Below are 24,107 nucleotides of genomic sequence, written 5' to 3' on the forward strand. Positions count from 1 at the left end.
TAATACACTCAAATTTGAAAAACATAGAAAAACAAGCGTAATTTTCCAAACAAAACACCTATCTAATAATATACTACTCAAAACAAGTAGGGAATTACTACTATCTGTTGCACTTCACCCATCTATTTGTTCAGACGAACAAAGGTAAACAGATATAGGCTCAATATAAATTGACATTTCATTTGTACTATAAAGATTTGCTTTATGATCTAAAAGTAAAAAGTAGTCAGGAATAAGTATCTGAAACAAACTTCAAAACTTCGTACTAAGTATATATTTACTTAAAAAATTCTAGCGAGTAGTTCAACTAATCCAGGGCGGTAATTCAGCACCGCTTTACAAGTGCATTAAACTCATACGTTAGATTCCTTCCGCCTGATTTCCGCATGAAAATTTCATTCGAATGGAAGCCGTGTAAGGCGAGGGAGAGCAATTTCCCCGAAAGGATTGCGCGCGAATTATTTAGAAACCAAGCCAGCGAATCGCATTTTTTTCCCGGCGTGTCGAGGTGGAGAACGTTGGCGGTTTACGGTGCGAAAAAAATTCGTCGCTCCACTTTTCCTTCGAGTTTCCTCGAAAGAAGCTCATTAACGAGGAGGTACGACCGACGCAAGATTTAACGGACTGTGAATTTCCGATTAGAGATACGAGCCGCCATTTTTTCGGGATCGTTGGATCTACGCTTTGGAATCGAACGGATCAGTGTAACACGCTACAAATATTCGCCTGTTTGTGTTATTTATTAAATTTTGGTACGAGCAGAATTGATCATAAAATTATCGAATTATGGAATTAATCATGCTTTGTGGATGAAATTGTAATTTTGTGAAATCGCGAATTTTTTAAAATTTAATTTGGTCACAATAAATTTGTGATAACTATGAGATTAATTGTGATTTTGGATTTTTTTAAATTTTCTTTTGCGTCTTGTTAAGAACAATAAATGTGGAATCATTTTAAAGTTAAATCTAAGATAAATATCGGGAGTATCAATCTTATTGATTATTTGATCCTATATTCTGTTGTGAAAAGGCTTATTGAACGCTATAAAGATGTCTTATCGTTGCAGTGACAATGGCTACAACAGGTGCAGTGGTGCGTCGAGGCGATTTTTCTCTTGCAATATCCAGGTGAGTGTGATCTATAAAACGCGATGTTATTACATTTATTCTACTCAAAATATCGATATGTAAAATATCAATAAAGTTTTAGCACAATAATATAATAAAAAATCCAAATATAGTTGCGTAAATCAAATCAATTTTTTAAGTATTTCAAGTATTATTTGGTAATCATTTAGCAATCATTTAATAATAAACATTATTCGATAACATCCACGTTAATTTGATTGGAACAATTTTCTCTTTATTTTTATATCAGACATAAAGAATAGCATAAGATAAACAAATCAAACCCGTAGTTATACATCATTAATAGTCATGTAGTTAGAGAAAATCTATGTGATCTATTATTGTAATAGGTCAGTTCTCTGGACAATCTATCAAACAGTAACGAGGCCGCGACGCGTGTCACATGCTTCAATTACTTGCATCTGCATGACCAATGAGTATCGTTCTCCATTATCTAGAATTGCCCGATATTTTCACTTTGGCTAAACAGTTTCTTAATACATTCTACTCTGTTATTATTGAATCTCTACCGGCACGTAAGAAATTATGCTTCTCCTACACATGAGTTTAACAAGAAGATTATATAATGATAGTTCTATAGTAATGATGATAATAACAAGTTTTTTATGCAACTATACATAGATATATGATTTAACATATCCACAACTGATTGCATTTTCATTATGCATGCTATGTGGAATAAAACTAATAAACAATTTTCATGCGAAGTCGACTTCAGTATTATATAAATTTACATTAATAATTTGTTTACATAATTGACAATTATGAACCAGAAAACTAATTCGTGTAAAATACAGCACAGTTCATATTCGATATGTGTGCATATAAATCTGTGTGCATATTATATCGTACAAATATTACAAAAATAAATTTGCATAATAAACTTGCTATAGTGAAAGATTTTCTAAATAATATAAGAAATAATATAAAAATTGATCACACAATAATATTTTATCTCATTCACCTTACATCATTTTATTAAAGAAGAACTTTTCAATTCAAACAAATCATTTTTCACCCTTACTCTTCTCTCCTAAAATTTCGTAATGTATGGTGTAGTAGAAATTCGTCAGCTAAATTTCTCTCAGCTATTCGCGTTTAAAGCAGATCTCTCATCAAACGAACGGCTTTGCTATGAGTAAATATACGTTGCCTGGTGCATGTCCCTAACCTTTAGATATGTCGGTCAATTTCTCGCGGATCGGTTCGACGGTCTTTAATAAAATGATTTATACCATTATTTAATTCAGTTCGTTAAATGTCAGCCGCAGACTGGCTGAACTTTGAACCCGACGACAGATCTCCCATCGACGATCGACGTTTCACGTGTGGCTTGTTCGAAAGAACTTTTGTCCCTTTATCACGCGTCTCGTTCCACCGTTTAACCTGGATCGATCCGGCTATCATTCTCGTCGCTTTGACTCTCCGTACACGTGGCATTGCCCGTTCAACTTTCATTTAAAACCACTTAATCAAAGCGATACTGTTAATCACCATTTCTTTCTGTCCGATTCGCCCCATTTTGACAAATTGGTCTGGCGATCCATTAATCCGCACCAACAGTCGCGATTCGAGGGATGGAGCCGCGGGTTCTGCTTGAAAATCTATCTATGAATGCTATTTTTCAAAGAAGAGAAACGTTGTTTTCGTTTACTAAGCGTAATTTTAACTTGTTTGACTTTATAAATTTAGATGTGTCCTTATTGTACAAACATATTTATGGGTCAAGAAAAATTGTATTATTGCGATCTATGAATATGTATTTGGAGGTGAAAAGTGATAGAAATGATCAAATAAATCCGAAGCTTTCTTTTCGAAAATAATCTCTGTATTATTTGTTCAGAATTTTTGCAAAGAGTGCAAATATGTATTCAGGTCACGAACGCGCTTTACGACTTTAATCCTGGAGTATTACAATGGGATATTGCATTCTCCACTCGTATGTTTTAGCTACTTCTAAGAGATAGCTCTTTGGTATTTATTCTTCTTACTAACTTCTTGACATGGAAAAACGAACAGTTTGAACCACTAACATGAGAAAACTTGTTTGGAGTGGTACGTAAAATTATGTTGTTTAATTATCCAAATTCTACTTTTTACTCAGTTTTATAAGCAGAATATTCACTATTTTATAGTGTGATATTACAAAATTGAGAACTTCGTCAGTTTGAAAAACAATTGGTACTGAAAGGGTTAAAACAATTACTTTCTCAATCCTCGCTCAGCAGGACCCGAATTTCAATTTGATTTGATATTTGATTTTATATTGATAAAGCAAAGAGTCGGTTGAAAAACTTTTTACCTCTATCTGGTAACTAAATTTACTTGAAAAATAAAATTCGTTGGTTTAGTTTGACAATTTTCGTCCGGCGATTGAAACTACCCTCTACTTTTCTATCACTCAATTACGTCAGAAACTATATCCCAAAATTTAAAAGCACAGTCATTCGTTGCGAAATAAATACTTCAAACGATATAAAATAACGCACGATTCTAAACACTTAAACAATCACGTTCTGCCAAAGACACGGTCGATTCCAATCAACCCACGACGAAAATGAACGAGAGAGAATTATCGATCAATAACTAGGCGAAACGAAGGGTTAATAATCGGCGACAAGCAGAGCCGGTCCCTGAAACGTTGCATGCCGCTGTATTCCAGCCGATGATTGTAAGCTCACGAGGTCACCGGGACGCCGTAAAATCTCTGGCCCAGGTAGCGTTTGCAGCAGCCACGACGATCGTTTCGCAGTACATCCGTTGGTTGATGGACGCGTTGACCCGTTTCGAAGCCGCGAGCAGGGATTAAAAGTTTATAGCCACGGTTAAGATCGCCCTCCCACGAGCCAACACTAAATCTTGAGTCGAGGGCACTCGGGGGTGTATTCAGGAAGGTTGGCCAGGTTAAAACCGTACGATCTCGCTCGTGGCAATCGTAAACACACATGGAGACCGTACATAGTCGTCTTCGAGGAAAACGGAGTGGTAGAGAGGCTCGGAGTTTGGTAAACTTCTTTTGGAGTTCTCCTTTTTCTTTAAAAGGGATTTGTTGGGGAGGTAGAATGTTAAAGGTGAATTTTTAGTAATTCAGCGGGCAGAATACTTTTCTGTTCAGAGATAGTATTTTTGGGGAGGAAGAATTTGAGAGGTAGATTTTTAATAATTTTATTGATTTCTCCTTTGAAAAGAGCAGATTTATTCAGGAGAAGTAATTCTAAAAGTGGATTTTTTAGTAATTGTTTATTTATTAGAGTTCCATTTCTTTAGAGAAATAGCAAGATTTGCCAAGGAGGAGAAAATGTTAAAATGGATTTTTATTTAATTCCTTGAGGCCACATACCAGTAGGTTTGAAAACCTTTTCAATTACTGAATGAATTCATTCATTCGATTAAAATTGGGTTGAAGTACAAGCAAACTTTTTCTTAGACTTGTGTGTTATTTAATTTTTTATTCGATTCCGTAGCGAACACTACCTACTTCTTACTCAAACCATGAAACAGAAACAACAAAAACTTTTAAGTGTCGAAACGTATTGTTAATACTTCAAGTGGCCGTACGATAGAAGCAACGAAGCCAATTTTTGTTCGTATCGAATCGAGTTGAAACAAACTTTTGAGAAATTGTACGAGAGTTCTCGTACGAGGTTTCCCTTTCGTGTTAAAAATTAATTTCCCCGTCACACACGGTCCACGGGATTTTCCCTCGCTGTTCCTGCCGGTAATTGAATCTACGTCGTCGCATCAATTTTCACGAGCGCCCGCCACGCCAATCGAGCCACCGATCCCACAGCTTTAATTTCATTTTCCCGAATCACGAACCCTCGATCACGGCCTACCAAGACACAAGAAACTACTTCGGAAACAGAACCACTTGCTCCAACCCTCGACCGTTTCTTTCTAGATGGAGAAGATCACTAGTGAAAATGTATTTCTGAAAGTCACGTACCCGCTATAAAAATTATTTCCACCACATCGCCAAACTTATGATGCTTCGAATTACTTTTCTGCTAGATGGATTTAACTCGAACTTCTATGCAGCATTAAGCACGTCCTCATAATCGCGCTTCTTCCGGGAATATAATGGTCTCCGTAGAAGTACAGAGAATTTCTTTAAAATCTTAAAAATTCAAAGATTCATAAATTTCTTTTTTTCAATGGAGTAGTTTCTGGGATATCTTTTTGATGTTTCCGCAATTAAAATATTATACGTAGATATGTTTCAATAGATGTTACATATATGATATTATATATCATACATGCATATCATAATACATATCTATAACATATTTCTGTATTTTATAATACAACAGCATATGGAAATGAATATTTTATAGCAAGATGTGTTATTTCACAAAGATATTTAAGCAGAAACAAAAAGGGAAACTCTTTTTTTTGTATTTGTTTATCCTTATTATTTTGAACTAATGCTTTTTGCATAATATTTTGTATTTAAAATAGCTTTTAATTTGTCTCCTTCATATAGAACGTACTAACTTCACGGTGAAATTTTCTAGAAGACTTTCGCGATTGATTGAATACAAATCAAGTTTGAAGATTAACTTTTGAACTATTTAGATAATAGATGCAGAAAATAAAACATTGCAAGAATGAGAACAAGAAGATATAATATAAAAGTATTTGTTTAATTAGGATATGAGTTCCAAAACATGATAATTCAACAATATGAAAGGATACATATTATAATACGATAGATCAAACTGTGGACGTAAAATCACATTAGTTGATAGAAGGAGGATCGTCGAAAATCTTGCGTGGCTTAAAGGCTCTTTAATGATCCTCGAGAGCAACAATATGACCCAACCACCCGATAACGCAGCAGTGCGCTGTCGGAGATGCTAAAATTTATGAACGGCTGGGCATTATACAGCATGGACTCGCGAAGTATTAACTTCGTTAAAGTGACGTGCTAAATGAAACGAGCCGCAAGCTGCGTCGCTGTTATGCGTCCTCGGCCTATGGATATTGATCGCTGATTCAGCTTGCCCCATGATAATCAACTTCAAATCTTTATAAATGTTCATCCGCATTAAATATGATTATACATTTTTTTAATGATATTCTATGACAAATATCGTTTTACTTTTTCTATTGTCGTCACATTTTAGATATAACATAACAATAAGTGAATTAATGATAATTAACATTCAAGCATCATTTAATTACGTTTATTCCGTGCTTGGAGAAAGCTGTTGAAAATTGACGCGAGAAGTGTCGCTTTTATCTTTATCTCTTATCTTTGGTGTGTTACAAGAATTTTTTTCGAGACTAATTTTCATAAGTAAATTATAAATTAAATTTCATTATAAAGATTTGAAATTTTGCATTCTTCAATTGTGTTCTCACTGCAAAAGATTTTCTAATTTTTGAAAAAGTATATAAAAGTCCCTTGATTCATCGTATTTCGCTCTATTCTTTCAAAATTATTATCTTTTTCAGAAAAGACAAGAAAGTTGAATCGAACAGTTAAAAGATAGTAACGGAATGAAAAATTTTCTATTTTTGCCTTCGATTCTATTTCAATTTTACTTTATTTTCCTCACATTCAGAACAAGAAAAAATCCCCTGAACACTAATTAATCTCGTTAAATTTTAATACTTACCTAACGTCCCATTGTGCATTCTGCTAAAATCATTCGGCGGGTAATCTAGTTCCCCGGCAAAGAGACGTCCCACGGCTGCGATACATTCCAAGGGAATTGAACGAACGCCAGGCCACTTACGATATCAGGGGCAATCCATTTCTCGCCGCGAATTGCTCGCCGTTGCAAAAATTCCCTCCCAGAACACCGCTCATTGTTCTCGCCCCTTTGTCCCAGCACCGCGAAACATTTCGTAATTAGTAACAATGCCTGCCGGCTAAACAGAGATTATTGAACGGCGGAAACTCCCGGGAGACTTCGGTGGATGAAAGCCAGACCAGAACGAGAAATAAACGAAGGAACGGAAAAGAGGCTGAAGAAGATGGATTCCTTTAACGAGGCAAACCTTTAATTGCGAGTCCTCGTAATTTCGGGAATATTCGATCCTGTATTTATGAAACTGTTTCCACTGAATTCTCGCCAACTTCTCTAGTTTACTGCTGGAATTAGATAGGAGAATAATTGTAGGGTAAGATATAAAATTATTAAGATTAATACAGCAATGGAAATTACTAGTTTCTTCCTCCATTTTTTAAAAGATTTAGGACTTAGGTAGGACTTTTTACATGTAATAATTATTTTTTGAGTTTGTAGATTGTGAATCGTAGAAAGGTGATAGTTTGGTAATTTTATGGGAGATATTACTATTATCAATTAAATGACTTAAAGAAAATAACGGAACTTCCTACGATACCTAATATTTTATTTGATTTAAAAATTTTCAAGAGACGTGTGAAAGTAGATAAAGTATGTATAAAAGTCGATGAATCGAACTACACTTGGATTTTGATGGAGGTCTCCCACTCGTCAGTCGATTGCTTCGCCACTTGAGCTATTTGAACATGAGATCGAATAAATTCCTCTTCTTTACGTCTGACACTTCGAAATGACGACATGGAAAATGTAACAGATCTTTCTTTAGAACTATATATTTCTTGTCTGGCAACTCTAGATCTAATTATACATTCGTGAGTATAGTCGATTTATAAGCATTCTACATTAATATTGGATGTTTATTCTATATTCTTTGAGGAAAACATTCTTTGAAACTAAGTAAACATGCATTGCATATTTTTCCTCTTTCTTTTATGCTGAAGCATGTTTGACGTTTGACGGGATGGACGACACCTGCTAAAGACAAGTGGCATATAAAAGATCGAAACAAACAGACGTTCCGCATACTCGTATCCCAAACGTGAGATATTGCGATTCTTTTGAGAATTACGACCACGGTGCTGGCAAAATGATAGAGCAATCGTATGCTTTAATACCCCTATGTCCATAAATCACACGGAAAAGAGAACATAAAATTGAATCATTCAGTAGTAGGACTGTACCAAAGACGTACTTCTAAATTCTCTTTCACGGCCTTTATTGCTAATTCATTACGTTTCGTTACATTATGTTCATTGTTCATATTTTATCTCTCATATCATTATTCATTAATAATTTCATTGGTTTCACAACTGAAGAATTTTATTCCATTTCTGTCCATTCTAATAATACCTACAGAGCATCCCATTTATTTAAAAAACTACTCCATTAGTACTACCTCAGCAATTGGAATAACTTCGTTTCATTTTACTATAAAATTATTGTTTCATTTCCATAATCATGAAACTTGGGTGATGAATTCTTTTTCTGTATGAAGAATGTACATATGCTTATTTTTAAATAAGATCAAATCAAACTTAACTCGTAGCTTTCAAACCCAATAATAAATAAACCAACATCTGCGATCAGTTCTTTTTGATACCACACTACAGAAGTTAACCACAATTTTGAAACAATAATTGCAATCCTGAAAAGAGGCGAAGTCTCTGATCACGAGTCATGCATCTTGCAGACTTTCCACGAGATTCGTGCAGGTTCCTCCGACTCTTAAACGGTGCCCCGTGAATCGATTCCCTACCAAGCGTTCAAGGTCAATCGCAGGACCGCCACGGCAAAGCGGTTCGCCATAAATCACCAGGGTCACAGAACCTTTGACATCGTTTCGGGATCGCGGGTTTCGCGATCAGGATCCTTTTTCTTTTGCGGTCACCAAGAGGCCCGATTTCACCCAATGGCCCCACCCCTTTCCACGGGGTCCCGTGTCTCCGCAAGAAATCTCCCGTCATAAATCCTAGCCGACGTATCCTCGTGCGTGCTGTACCAGTCCCTCCGGGATATCTTTTTGCCCGTTTCACCTCGCTCGATTTATCGACATTACCTGAACAGGCCAACTTTTCTGTAGCTCTTCTGTTGACTCACAATGTTTCCCCATGTATGATTGGGACCATCTAATTTTTGTGACCAGTTGTTGGTGGAAAATAATGTAGCGGAATATCATGGTTGGATCGTTCTAAGGGGAATTTTGGGGTGTGCGATATTATTGATTTGGTGGTTGCATTTGATTGATACGGGAGATTCTATAGGGGACACGTGTGGATGTTTTGCAGGTTGATTTGAGATTTGTTTGAGATTGGATTTTGCGCAGTTTGAAGACCAGAAATAGAGGTTTTTCAAGGATTTTTTGTGGTTTTATAAGGGTTCTTTGTTGAACTTGTTAAATGGATAGATGAAATGATATTTATTTATTAGATATGAAAACTCAATGTGGATATTTACTAACTTAATGTGTTTTACTCTGTATGCGATATTAATGGTAGAAACGTGACTAAATTAAGAAAGTTGCAATGTTAGATTATACAGGGTGGTTGGTAACTGGTGGTACAAGCGGAAAGGGGATGATTCTACGCGAAAAAAGAAGTCGAAAATATGGAATAAAAATTTTTCGTTTGAGGCTTTGTTTTCGAGAAAATCGACTTTGAATTTTCGCTCGGTACGCGCGCGGTACGTTATAACGGATCTCACTGTAGATCGTTGTCTCGATGGAAAAATTAAAAAAAAAATTAAAAAAAGAATTTTTATTCTATGTTTTCGACTTCTTTTTTCGCGTAGAATCACCCACTTTCCGCTTGTACCACCAGTTACCAACCACCCTGTATATGTACCTCTTGCTTTGAAATACATATACATCATTCCAAAACTTATTAGCCTTGATATTTATCATTAACAGGTTATTATTTACTTCTTGTTGTTGCTTCTTTCGCACGAAATAACGACGTCTGTGAGAAACATAAATCCGAACTTAAAACTGGAACATGGAAATTGACGATAAATTATTGGATCGCGAGAGAATCTGAGGCGAATAGGAAAAAATCTTGATGTGGAAACACACGAAAAGCTCACAGTTACGATTACGAGTAACGTGCGTTCATGTGCTTTTCTTTTTCTGCTTTGTTGCCTACGAAATAATAAAATTGCAGCTTGCCCCACACGATCTTGCGAAACATGGAAATAAATATTGTAACCCAACGGGGGCGGACCCTTCGCGAAGAAATGTGCGTGTGCGTATAGCAACGACGAAGATTAGAAAACGTGCCTGGTCACGGTATATGACGAAAACAAGAGGGTGACTAAATCTAGAGTACAGGTTTCAGATGTGGGGATTTAGCAAATTATATTTGTGAATGATGCAGCAATGAATGGCCATTCGATGAATCATTTTTGGCACGGGTTTTTTTTCATCTTTCTTTTTAATAAATGCAATTGAAGAGCGTAAAATGTCGTTTTTCATATGAGAGCAATTTTAGAATCCATTACCTTGTTAACCATTCACATATTACCAAAACTTTTTTATTTAATTTGAATGTGCAGTTCTCTCGAAAAATGTTTACATCAAAAATATTGATTATTCCACTTCGTATACGAAAAAGGTTTTTGATTAATCTTTTCACAAAACTTCATGGATCTGTCATCTATTGCTGAAATGCTTATATTTCTAGATCGAATGCATTTTTTTTTTCAACTATGTCATACTTAAATACACCTAAGTTTTCTAATCACTAAATGACATTAAAGTCATAAGACCAACAAAATTATATACTAGTATATCTTTCCTCCATTCTCAACAATAATAATACGAATGTGCATTTAATTCCTTGTTTACTTATAAATTATTCGTTTAAAGTTTCTGAGTAAATCAAAATAATTCGCACGTTTAGGAAGGAATTTCGCGCAACTTATTAATGCAGTGTTCTTTGTTTCTTTATTCAGGAATGTCCCGGTGAACCGAAGGACTTCCGAGCAGAGCAGTGCGCCGAATTCAACAACGTTCCGTTCGAAGGAATTCACTATGAGTGAGTATCGCAAACCGCGAGTTGCCTGTGATCCATTTTGTCAGTGCATTCGCTCAAAATAGTCGTGGAATCCCGATGAAGTTTCTGGATACACGGCGAAAGTGATTTATTGTCGACGTCATTTTCGGCAAGAAAAGGTCGCGGACTTTTTGCGAATCTCCGACAAAATCTAATGGTCGTCCGAAGTTGAAATCCATGCTCGTTTAAATTCGTGTTCAATGCGAGGTTTCACGCTCGAATTTCACGTCACGCTACATACATGCTGAAACCCCGAACTGTTTGTAAAAAAGCACTTTTTCTTGATAGAGAAATATTTTGACAGTATCTATTGAAATGTTTTTATTGTAACATGTTTTCATTTTTTTCTGTTTTTTGTGGGTTTCAATTTTTGGTTTCTACAATCCATAATCCTATTATATTTCAAGGCTATGGGGAAAGAGAACACGATAAATCAATTTTCTATCTTACACAAGGAAGTACTTTTAAAATTCAATACTTTACTAGTGAATTCTATGTTCTTAAAATTGTTCTTTTATTTAGTTTTGAAGCTAAATGTCGTTATAATATTGGAATATTGCCTATCTTAATAACAAGTTTAGTTATAAAGAAGTCTTAAAATTCGAAACTCAACGAAAATATACTTATCATGTTCTTCTCCTGTGAAATCTTCATTTATTTTATCAAAAGTTTCAGATCTCTCATCGAGTACGAAAATAGTAATAAATTCGAACCTCCATTATAGTGCTCAATTTAGAATACGAATTTAGAATTGACCTAGTAGAACTATATAGCCTTGTTTTGCACTTAACGTCAGTATTCATTACAGAGCCGCTGCACGTTTTTTGTTACGAGTTATACGACTCATATTAATTTTACAGCGGCCAAGAAAGCAGACGCAATAAATATGTATATAGATCCATTTAAACAGTTGAAGGTGACCGATCTTCTTAAACAATAATACTTTGAAACGAGATTGATCGCTGATGTCATGTGTTTATATTTATTCCAAACACGATAAAAAGTGATCGAGAAAGAGAATCATGACTTAAAATTGATTCTCTATTATCTTTTAATTTTAAGATTCTACACACACATTTTTGGTCGATAGACGAAGATCTTTAAAAAATGAAATAAAATAAAAATAAAACAAAAGAAGTAAAAACTCAGCCTACCTAATCGTGACTCAAAAAACTGCTAGCACCTTCAGAAAGGAGAACAGCTAGTTATCGAGAAGATCGATGACGATCGCCAGATTTCCGCGCCATAAAACGGCCCACGGCGAGACTAATCGCGCAAAATCGTTCGCAGTTGGATTCCGTACACCGGCGGGCCGAACAAGTGCGAATTGAATTGCATGCCGCGCGGCGAGCGTTTCTTCTACAGGCACAAACAGATGGTGATCGACGGGACGCCATGCGAGATCGAGAAGAACGACGTCTGTGTCGGAGGCAAATGCATGGTGAGTTAACGATCCTCGATTCACTGCAGCGGGACCAACGCGAATTCGTTTCCGTTCGTGCACGTCGAGTTGTTTTGTCTGTGGGAGACAATCGAATGAACGACGAAAGCTCATAAAAAAGAGTAGATTTAGCGAGAACAAGAAAGAGAAATAATATTTCTCGTTTACTCTCGCTGTATCTATTTAAGTACTATTTCTGTCAGGTTCAGGTTACGCTGAGTTCTAAATACTGAATGTTGTAGAATGGGTTTGTTGTTGGGGAGCATTTGAATTTAGGCAAAACAACTCCATTGGAATTTTAGCGAGGAACATTACTGTACCGGCACGTAATTTCTGTTTGATTGTCAGCACGTCGGATGTGACATGATGCTTGGAAGCGACGTGAAGGAGGATGCATGCAGGGAATGCGGTGGTGATGGGTCCAACTGTAACACCGTTTCCGGTTTATTCGATACCGACGATCTTCAAGTGGGTAAGCTGAGAAATTTTATATTTTTAATATTGTTGTACGATACGATTGGTAAATGAAACACGATTCAACATACTGAAACAAACTTTATCGTAAGATTACCAGTTTTATTAAATTTTCTTTAGGATACATCGATATTATACTAATCCCGCAGGCTGCAACAAACGTGATAATAAAAGAAATCAAACCGTCGAACAATTATCTAGGTAAGTGAAATATCTTAATTATAAGTGATTACCATTTATGATTATCCAATAAGGCGTTGATGAAACTCCTGTCGTTGTTGATGTTTTAATACATTTTATACCGGCAGCTATTAGAAACACTTCAGGCAATTATTATCTAAATGGAAACTGGAGGATAGATTTTCCACGAAGCTTAAAATTTGCCGGGACCATATTCCATTATTCGAGAGATCCGCAAGGTTTCTCGGCACCCGATACCATTACCGCCTTAGGGCCGACGAGTGAACCAATTTACGTGGTGGTGAGTGGCTGCATCGCTCTTAAATAGCAAATTACAACGTCATCCAGTTAAAAAGAAAGTGCAAATTCTTCCCAATAAAATAAGTGAAATCGCTAAATAGTGAAATGGAGCCTTGTCCATAATTTTTTTTATTTCTCTTTCCACTTTTGGTTTATGAAGCTAATTTGATGAAATACGACTACAATGTTTCATCGAGCATAATTTCTTTTGTACTAAAAATAATCGATGCAATATAATAATAGTAGATGTAATATAATAATATAATAATCGATGTAAAATACTGTTAAGAAATGATCAATCGAATAAGTAGATGGGTATACTACATTATATCGGATAAGAGAAAGAATAATTTGCCGAATTGATTTCGACAGCTTTTGTATCAAGACCACAATGTCGGCGTGCATTACGAGTATAGCGTACCGAAGAGAATCTCGCAGCAAAATGATGCGGATAGCTACACATGGATAACCGATGAATTTTCCAGCTGCAGTGCGACTTGTGGCGGAGGTAATATTTCCAAAATTAATACCGTTACCTAAATACACGGTGAATGTAATCAATAACCGGATAGCCCGTCCGGCTAGCGTACCGAACGCGTTTCCATCGGTTCTAAATTTGATAGAGTAATTTACGAACGGACGGATACTCAGCGTTTGATGAACGTTTATTAATTAATATGCTTTTCATTTAACCTACCTGAAACAGATCATTCTGTGTTCATCGCATATTGAATTATCGAATCAGTAGATCGCCAAAGGTGAAAGTTGTTGTATTTTCGCTAACTATAAAAGCAGTTCTTGCTTTCTAGTTTCGAAGTATCATTTATCGTAATTTATTTACTTAGAAGGCAAATTATGAATTACAGATACATTATTTTCTTAAATTGTTAGATTACTTTTATATTGTATCGTCTCACTTATTATACGCATATTGACAACGTTAATACCTTCATATTTTATTCATAAAATCAACAATACGATAATTATTAGGTTTCAGTTATTGAAAAATCAATATTCATTAAAAGAATACAGCGTACAATTGCAATAAGGAACATAGTATTAATAAAATAATTTCCCAAATAATAACATATTTTAAAAATTTAGTAAAAAATGTTTACAAATCTCTATAGGTCAATGGCTTTGCTTTATAAATATTCATGTTGAATAATTCTCTTTCGAAGGTTATCAATCGAGACGAGTGGCCTGCGTACGAAGAAGGGACAGGCAACCGGTGGATGAGAGCCTTTGCGATCCACAGATGGAACCAGATACAACCGACGCCTGTAACGTGGATCCATGTCCACCTGTGTGGGTGGAGGGCGAGTGGGGTCCTTGTAGCAAGCATTGCGGCGAAGGAGGTGAGCAGAGCAGAGGGATCAAATGCGAACAGGTCATCTCTGGTGGAATCCCTACGGTGGTGGACGATAGTCAGTGTCTGGAGAAGGTGGGACCAAAAGGACCGACCAAACAGGAGTGTAACAAGAACGTGACGTGCCCACAATTTCACGTTGGACCCTGGAAACCGGTACGAATAACTTACGTCTTATTTTTCCAACTTGATCTTTTCAATGTTCACTAAATGGCGAAATTGAAAGAAAGTCGTGTTTTTATGAATGCAATGAAAAGAATGGAGCCTAATCAGAGATTTGTTTCACCTAGTTAACTTCATAGCGTTTTTATAATGTTATTTCGTATATCTTTATATATCATGCCTGCTTTTCTACTTTTATATTTTTAATTCAAAGATTGTAAATTTTGCGACATTGTTATAATACTTCTTCAAAATTCTTCAAAAGACAAACAAATATATGAAATTAAAGAAGAAATTATTTAAATCCAGACACCAAATCAATTTCCGCACCCAATAAATTTTTTCTGTAACTTGTCAATCACTGAAAGTATTAATTATAGTATAACTCTATAAATGTGTTTATTCTCTATTATCAGACAGTGTGGTTGTTTAGCATATATTTATATCACTTTGCTAATATATTTTTAGGCAATTTATTAAACAATGAAACTATCAATTAGAATTCTATAAAAATCTTTGTTATCTTTTGGACAGTGTGATCATTTATGCGGTCCGGGGAAGCAAACGAGAAAAGTGACATGTTACATGAAGGTGAACGGAAAGATTCAACTGCTGAAGGATCAGGCCTGCGAGGGAGAGGTTCCCAAATCTGAGAAACCTTGCGAATTGAGACCTTGCGCCGGCCTCGACTGGGTCACGTCGGATTGGAGTGGAGTAAGCTCGTAATTTTTCACGCGATACCCACCCGAAGATCACCGCGTTCCATTAAAAATATTCCCCGCGAAAAAGTAGAAGCTTCTCATAGAAATATTTTTGGCAAGCAATATTACAAAAGCCACGTACAAATGAAATGTGTCCCATTTCTTTTCGTGTCACGGACGTTCTTTGCGATTATCACCTGACTCTGGTCACTTTTCGTTTAGTGCGACGACAAATGTGGTCTGACTGAAGAGACTAGGACCACGTACTGCGCTACTCAAGATGGGACCGTTTATCCGGACGAAAAATGCGACGCTGAAAAGAAGCCGGAATTGACGCGAGATTGCGAAGCTGAAAAGGATTGCGAATTCCTCTGGTTCGCCTCTCAATGGAGCGATGTAAGTCAATTACATTTCTTCTTGGAAAGCTTTTCAAATTATATAACGACATTAAATTTATTTCTTGAAGAATTGGAACTGCAATTATTCTTCATTTTCTAGACATTTACAACTTCTACAAGTCTAGAACGTCCTATTACGAAAATGAAACAAAATGAACTTTAAAAATAACGTTTAATCCGATACTTTTTTCAAATTTAAAAGGATTATAGTTTGTACTGTTATACATATTATTGCGTTCGTTATTAAAATAAAAGTCCTCCTCGAGAGGGTTAATACACCCTTTGATGTTAGTTTAACATAAAGGATGTATATAATGGCACAAAATCAACAAAATTCATTATTCAAGTCACACTTGACACACAATTATTTTGATCCCATAGTGTTCAGCGAAATGTGGGTCAGGTGTACAGACACGCAAGGTGTTCTGTGGCACGTTCGATGATGAAACGGTGAAGAAAGTGCCAGACGAGAAGTGCGACGCAGACAAGAAATTCAACGAGACGAAGAGCTGCATCGCCAAGGAAGAGTGCAAAGGTGAATGGTTCGCTGGTCCATGGAGCAAGGTAATGTATATATTTGAAATAATCTTGACTATTCCCTAGGTTTTCTCCTCTTCAACTTTTCTCAACGATTCTGACGAAGACCATTCATTTTAAGTATGTAGTTTCAAGAATAATTTCGTATATCAAAGATGAGAAAATTTATTTAAAAAAAAAAGTAACGAATAAAAGGATTATTATTAAGATGAATAATAAATATAAGAGAACAGATGTATAATAAAATAACGATAGAGACAAATGCAAGTATAACCAAAAAATGGTGTTCTAATGTTAAGTAAATACCATTGACACGGATAACTCGAGAAACGAAGTTTCTTTCAAATAATTTCATAATGCTTCATCTAGCCTTTCTTCTTCAATTTCTCCTTGAACAAACGGAATCGTTGACAAGAATTGTAGAGGCTGATTTTTTTTTTCGAAAATCTCGTTAGCGACGTGAAATATCCGCGAGAAATACATCGTGTCCTATTCCCTCGGTCGCCGAAGAAATTCAATATCTTCGACGGCTTTGTAGCGAACCTAACAAGAAGCGTCCGCCTCAAATTTCTTCCATTAATCACCTTACCGTGTTCCAGTGCTCGAAACCGTGTGGTGGTGGCACGATGAATCGCAAGGTGATTTGCATGAAAGCCAACATGACGGTCACAATGAACAACTGCGACACTAATACGATCATATTCTCCATGGAAAATTGCAACAACCAAGCTTGCGAGGAAGGTACGTCCTAAATCTGGGAGAAGTCCAGAAAAGTTGAAAACTGATTCATGTTGCAATTAAAAAATCAGGTTTTCTAGTGTTTTAATAAGTCACCTAAACTAATTCAATTATATTAATTTATGTATTCAGTGTTCTTAATGTAAGTGTCGTTTCTCTCCAGAAATAAACAATAATCAAGGATAATTTAGTTAATCAAAATCTTGTTTTCAGACGAGGTGATACCAATGCAACCAGAGAAAATCCCAGATCTCACTGAAGAGGACGAAGAGTGCGAAGTGTACGAGGATGAAAACTTCGTGACTGTCTCTTCAAGCTTGATACCTAGCGTAAGTGAAATTTGGTCGTAGTTAATCAAATACTTAGTTTCACAGCTTCTTCATCCATCGTTACATTTATATCTCATTTTCCTATGAATGTGATGTTAATTTATCATTTTTCTATTAGTACAGGTGTTATTAAAATTTATTTTCTCAATTTACTTTTACGATTTTCCCGATTTACATAAAAATGTAATTTTATCTATTGATTTAGGATAAATCTAGTAAAATGTTAGATCTTACGGAAGCAACTCCTCTGAGCTCGCCAGATACGAGTGATACTACCGGAAGCGACATATATGATAAAATGCAAGGGGATGCCGGATATACCAGGGGCGACATATCTCCTGGAGAAATGGAAATGGGTGAAGGAAGTGGGACAGATTTCACGGATATATACACATACACATCAGGGTTTGAATCGACGTTCGAAGGCAGTGGAACCAACGAGGTTACCGAAGATGGTGAACTGTTTGCAACGGAATTTGGAATAACGGAAATCGGCGTGACCGAAGAGATCGAATCCACCATGAATTCTAGTGACGAATCGACAGTTGAATCGATGACTGAGTCTGATGGTGAGTTAATGTGATTTCATTCTTAAGAATTATAGCGTGGTAAAGAAATTGCTTAATTGAAATGCCTATCTGTATTCCGAAAAAATAATATTTGAAGACATTTCCTTTTTAACCCGATAATATAGTAAGTTCTAGTCTTTTGGCCTTAATTGGGGTATAAATTTAATGTATTGACAACAAATTTTATTGTGAAATTATCTTATTGAATAATTACATTGTTTGAAAAATATCACAAAATAATTCAGGAACAGATATGACAACTGAGTCTGGCGAAACTAAAGAAACAACAACTGGATCGAGCGACGAGACTACCGAAATGCTGGAGGGCACTGAGAGTGGACCAACCGAGGCCACGGAATCCACTGAATCGGGCCCAACCACGTCTTCGTCGGAAACCGAAAGCACGGTTACTGAGCAGACCATTTCAACAGAAATGACCCCTACCGAGGAATCTGGTAAATCGTAATTCCGTTATTGTATAAACAGAAATGTTACGTTAGAAACACCATCAATTAAATATTTTGAAATACTAAATAACAACGCAATTATATTAACAATTAGTTATATGTTAATGGTACAAGTGCAATTTAATTATACGATGACTTTTGATCTACATGATAAAGTACACTACAAATTCTTCACATAAAGGCTTCTACTTTTTTCTTTCTAAAAGTTTTGCCTCTCATTCTGAACTCCGAACTAACTAAGTATTGTTGCTGTTAATTATTAATTTTATATATCAGCAGTTACGTTTGAAACAACATCAGAAGTAGAAGAAACGGGTGTGACTGAAGAAACAACAGAATCAGGTGCCACCGAAGAAAGTACCGAATCAGGATCAACAGAACCAACGATGTCTACGGAATCAGGAGCTACAGAAGAAACCACAGAATCTGGTGTAATGACAGAAAGTACGCCAATAGAAATCACTGAGTCAACAGAATATGGAGCTACGACAGAGCCTGGAGCTACGACAGAATCTGGAGCTACGGCAGAATCTGCAGCTACGACAGAACCTGGAGCTACGACAGAATCTGCAGCAACGGAAATCACCGAATCAACAGAATCTGGAGCTACGGAAGTCACTGAATCAACAGAATCTGGAGCCACGACAGAATCTGGAGCTACAACAGAATCCGGAGCCACAACAGAATCTGGAGCTACGACAGAATCTGGAGCCACGACAGAATCTGGAGCCACGATAGAATCTGGAGCTACGACAGAATCTGGAGCCACAACAGAATCTGGAGCCACGACAGAATCTGGAGCCACGACAGAATCTGCAGCTACAACAGAGCCTGGAACCACCATAGAATCTGGAGCCACGACAGAATCTGGAGCCACGACAGAATCTGGAGCCACGACAGAATCAACAGAATCTGGAGCAACTACCGAAATCACGGAATCTGGTCCGACAGAAACTACCGAATCTGGCATGACAACAGAATCTGGTATGACTACAGAACCTGGCAAAACAATGACAGAACAAACGACAGTTTCCGGCGAAACCACCGAATCTGGCGCCACGACCGAATCAGGGGAAACTACAGAGTCTGGTGCAACCACTGAGAGCGGTGAAACCACTATGTCTGGCGTAACTGATACTACTGTTTCTGGATTGACACCGATCACTGAGGAAGCAAAATCGGAAGTAACTGAGAAGATAGACAGACGTAAGTACATTTAGTTCATTGATATGTTTTGTATTAATTAGTGTAAATTAAAAGATTCTATGAGATGGATTAGTTAGATAAAAGAAACTTTCATAAAATGAAAATGTATTAATAAAAGTATTATTTTAGAATAATATTTTATTTTAGAATATTAATTTTATTATCTAAATAATAAACGGTTAACGAAATAACGTTAAATAATACACGAGGATGAATTTTCTCTTTCAGTATTCGGATTCTGGACGACCATTGGCCCAGAAGAAACCACGCGCAAGCATCGCGTGTGCAAAGTGCTGAGGAAGAAGACCTGTAAGGCCTCGCCCTTCGGTTGCTGTTACGATGGAATTACTAAGGCTGAAGGACCGTTTGGCCAAGGATGTCCCACGGTACAGACTTGCAACGACACTAAATACGGTTGTTGTTCGGATGGAGTGTCTGCAGCCACTGGTCCGGAGAACCAAGGTTGCCCCGAATCACACTGCAAGGAAACGTTGTTCGGTTGTTGCCCTGATGGAATTATCGCTGCTGAGGGCAACGACTTCGAAGGATGCAAGAAACCTTGCAGCGAAACAGAGTTAGCATAATATTTTAAACATCACGATAGTTATTATGTTTTACAATATTCCAGAAAATAGGTTTTATTAATATTTTAAAGACATTGATAAGAGAAACAGTAAGTAGAATCTACATAATGTTTTATGCGTCATAAGAATAATATTTAATGTTTAATATACTGATATGAGAACTTCTGTTGCAATAATTAGTACGATATTTAATATATATTATATTTATTTAATTTTTAGATATTTGTTAATGATATTAAATAAATATTTCAGATTTGGATGTTGTCCGGATAACGAGACTCCAGCTAGCGGAAAGGATAATATCGGATGCTGCAATGTCACTGAATTTGGTTGCTGTCCTGATGGAATTAAGCCCGCTTCTGGACCAAATGAAGAAGGTACATTGTAATTTTTACTGCGTATATTTAAAAATCCTTAAATGTTATTAATCATATTGAGATGTTTGGTTAATATAATGACTACAGGTTGCGAAGAGGAAATTACTTCTGTCACACCTCTCACAGAAGAGTATGAAACAACTACAGTACAGGAAGATTGCGCAAATACCACCTACGGATGTTGTCCGAATGGTATTTCGATTGCTACTGGCACAAACTTCGCAGGATGCGGTGTTATAAATGCAGAGAACTGCTCTATATCGTACTTTGGATGTTGTCCTGATGGCGTCTCACCAGGTATGTTGCATAATTATATAAAAGTCTCAAAATATACATTTTCGAAAATTTCTGTAGTTCTCTAGCCAAACTTTTACAAATTCAAATGATTCTATTAGGTTTACTCTATTATCTGTAAAAGTACTTAATTCCAATTCCCACATATTACGCCATCTTCAATATTTCTATTCCAAGATAAATTCTTCTAAAAGTTTCGTTATGTCAATTTTCTAAAACATCTAATATTGTATTCAAATAAACTAAAAAGAAAACAAGAAACAAGAATCCTACCACGCTAATTTTCTAAAAATAGGCTGGTGATATATCAGAGTAAATTAAATATAAAAAGAATTCCAGTCTTCCAATTTTCTAAGATAATTACCAGCTAATACACATCACATGTAGCCCTGGGTCCCAACAACTATGGCTGTCACATGCCCTGCGAAAACAGTACTTATGGCTGTTGCGATGACGGTAGCACTCCTGCTCATGGTCCAAACAGAGAGGGTTGTTGTCTGTCGACACCGTTCAAGTGCTGTCCAGACAACATACTTCCAGCTCGCGGTCCAGATTTCTACGGTTGTGGCTGTCAATACTCGAGATTCGGATGCTGTCCAGATAACAGCACCGCTGCTCGTGGTCCAAACAACGAGGGCTGCGGTTGCAAGTATACAGCTAATGGTTGCTGTCCTAACCGCTTCACCCCGGCCACAGGACCAAATTACGAGGGCTGTCCGTGTTATACGTATCAATTTGGTTGCTGCCCTGATGGTGTCACCATCGCTAAAGGACCTCATGGACAAGGTAATTAGGCCAAAAACTGGAATCATGTTAATTCTGATATACATATAGTAGCGTGGTAAAGGGAAGTTTAAAATTCTTATTTACTCATATCTGCCTTAACTTAATTATTACTATTAATTATTAATATTAGAATTTTCCTTGCGAAAAGATCCTTATTAATAATCAAAGCATAAAAATACATAGAAATAGAAATACAGATGTAAATGGAACCAGAAATAGACAAATCTATAATCTTTATCTTTCTTCCTTATACAAATTAATTCTAATTCACTTCATATTGTGGAGAAACATAACTTCAAAATGTACTCAGTACCGCATCGTTTCTTGCAGGCTGCGGTTGTGAGAATACAGAATTCAAGTGCTGCTCGGATGGAAGAACTCCAGCAAAGGGTCCAAACTTCGCTGGATGCACTTGTGACACCTCGAAGTATGGATGTTGTCCCGATGGGGTGGAAGAAGCTCAAGGAGAAAACTTCGAGGGCTGTCTGTCTGTTCCATCTACTCCTGGGGCAGCGTGTGCTTTGGAGAAAGATAGAGGACCATGTCGGGACTTCACCGTCAAATGGTACTTCGACACGGAGTATGGTGGTTGCTCGCGGTTCTGGTATGGAGGTTGCGAGGGCAACGAGAATCGATTCAAGACGCAAGAAGAATGTAAGCAAGTGTGTGTGCAGCCCAAAGGAAAAGGTAAAGTACATAAAACAAAAAAAAATTCAAATTCATTTAAAACGTTGAAATACAATTGGATATTTAAGAAAAATTTTAAAATGATATATTTTTAGGGAATTAGTTTTTTATTAGAAAACATATGTACCTTCTCTGTAATAATTGTGACATTATAATATTTGCGCAATATTTACAACGTTTATGCGTACAAGTTAAATCTTTCTTATAGTTTTAAACATTGCATATTTTAATTATATCCGAGATATTAGAAGTCAAAACATTTCGCAGATTCATGTAACCTGCCAAAAATCTCTGGGCCCTGCGAGGGTTACTTCCCTACTTGGTATTACGACTCTGGAAGGAAACAGTGTGGTCAATTTGTCTATGGCGGTTGTCTCGGAAACGCGAATAAATTTAAAACGAAAGAAGAATGTGAAGAGCTTTGTGTCACTCCCGATGATTTGGGTAACTTCGCCAATTCTTATTAAAATTCCTTTCTCGTTTTTACCAATGTTTGACAACATTTACGACAAATCATTATTTTAATATGATAATAAATATTTTCAATTTACAATTTCTGTAATTCCAAAAAGTAAAAGTTAAGTTTATATTTTATATACTGCTACTTCATTGCTAATATGCTCTCTTGCATTTTGTTACTTATGAAGATCCGTGCGAGCAGTCGAAAGAGCCAGGTCCCTGCGAAGGCAACTTCACTAAATGGTATTTCAACGCAGAATCGCAAGCCTGCGAGCAATTCCGCTACGGTGGATGCAAAGGAAATGATAACAACTTCGCGACGGAAATCGCATGCCACCAACAATGCTTGCAACCAGGGAGGACACGAGGTACGTTCTCCAGCACAATTCTCTTGATTCGACATTCGCACGTATCATGCTCGTTCTACTGCCTGAACCCATTTTTCATATTAGATATTCTTTCCTACCAGATTCGTTTGAAAGTGTTTCAGATTTTTATCTATTGTTTTGCTTGTAGAACGAATCGAAGAACGTATATTTCGTATGGCAACCTTTTTGACAATTGTTTTTGATTTTCATTTTTTAAGCGATCTTTTTACAGTTGTTTTCTGACGAACGTGAAAGGAACAGAAGTACAGCTAGCAATGGGAGTGGAAAGATTTATTATTAATTTATTTAATAGTAATTTATTTAGACGATCAGAAAAATAATTCACGCGAGATTATTTTTTATTACATACTGTGAACAGAATTTTTTGATTAGTAGTCAATTTTCAAGCTGCGGTCAATCGGAGAAATTGAGATGAATAATTGAAACTAAATCGCCAGATAGTTCGTTCAAATTCCACAATACAATACAACGAAATACATTCGGATATATTAAATGGATATGAACTACGATTTTCTATTGTACTACAATTCTGGCGACTTAGTATTCGTCTGAAAATATCACGCCAACAATCCGAATCTACATTTTCAACCAAACATCAAACACGATCTCAGCAAACATTCAGGCACCGCATGTCACATAAAAGCACC

At 36.4% G+C, this 24,107-nt stretch overlaps 1 protein-coding gene across 11 annotated transcripts in view; it reads left to right on the forward strand.

The window, feature by feature from the left end:
- LOC100742198 (papilin) overlaps positions 1-24,107 on the forward strand; it is a 163,921-nt gene that overhangs the window by 120,027 nt on the left and 19,787 nt on the right. For 10 of the 11 annotated variants that reach the window (XM_033323387.1, XM_033323386.1, XM_033323394.1 and 7 more), the window contains exons 4-26: positions 1,070-1,130; positions 10,913-10,995; positions 12,304-12,454; positions 12,803-12,926; positions 13,049-13,129; positions 13,237-13,409; positions 13,781-13,916; positions 14,590-14,933; positions 15,474-15,653; positions 15,863-16,036; positions 16,420-16,602; positions 17,175-17,316; positions 17,527-17,642; positions 17,848-18,211; positions 18,457-18,666; positions 18,955-19,884; positions 20,113-20,458; positions 20,721-20,845; positions 20,933-21,142; positions 21,527-21,925; positions 22,256-22,612; positions 22,880-23,056; positions 23,260-23,439. In XM_033323387.1, the coding sequence (XP_033179278.1) occupies positions 1,070-1,130; positions 10,913-10,995; positions 12,304-12,454; positions 12,803-12,926; positions 13,049-13,129; positions 13,237-13,409; positions 13,781-13,916; positions 14,590-14,933; positions 15,474-15,653; positions 15,863-16,036; positions 16,420-16,602; positions 17,175-17,316; positions 17,527-17,642; positions 17,848-18,211; positions 18,457-18,666; positions 18,955-19,884; positions 20,113-20,458; positions 20,721-20,845; positions 20,933-21,142; positions 21,527-21,925; positions 22,256-22,612; positions 22,880-23,056; positions 23,260-23,439 (5,246 nt within the window). The remainder of the gene's footprint in view (positions 1-1,069; positions 1,131-10,912; positions 10,996-12,303; positions 12,455-12,802; positions 12,927-13,048; positions 13,130-13,236; positions 13,410-13,780; positions 13,917-14,589; positions 14,934-15,473; positions 15,654-15,862; positions 16,037-16,419; positions 16,603-17,174; positions 17,317-17,526; positions 17,643-17,847; positions 18,212-18,456; positions 18,667-18,954; positions 19,885-20,112; positions 20,459-20,720; positions 20,846-20,932; positions 21,143-21,526; positions 21,926-22,255; positions 22,613-22,879; positions 23,057-23,259; positions 23,440-24,107) is intronic. The other variant, XM_033323388.1, reaches the window with a different exon arrangement.

Source organism: Bombus impatiens, unplaced genomic scaffold (assembly GCF_000188095.3).
Source record: "Bombus impatiens unplaced genomic scaffold, BIMP_2.2 scf_0930, whole genome shotgun sequence".
NCBI lineage: Eukaryota > Metazoa > Arthropoda > Insecta > Hymenoptera > Apidae > Bombus > Bombus impatiens.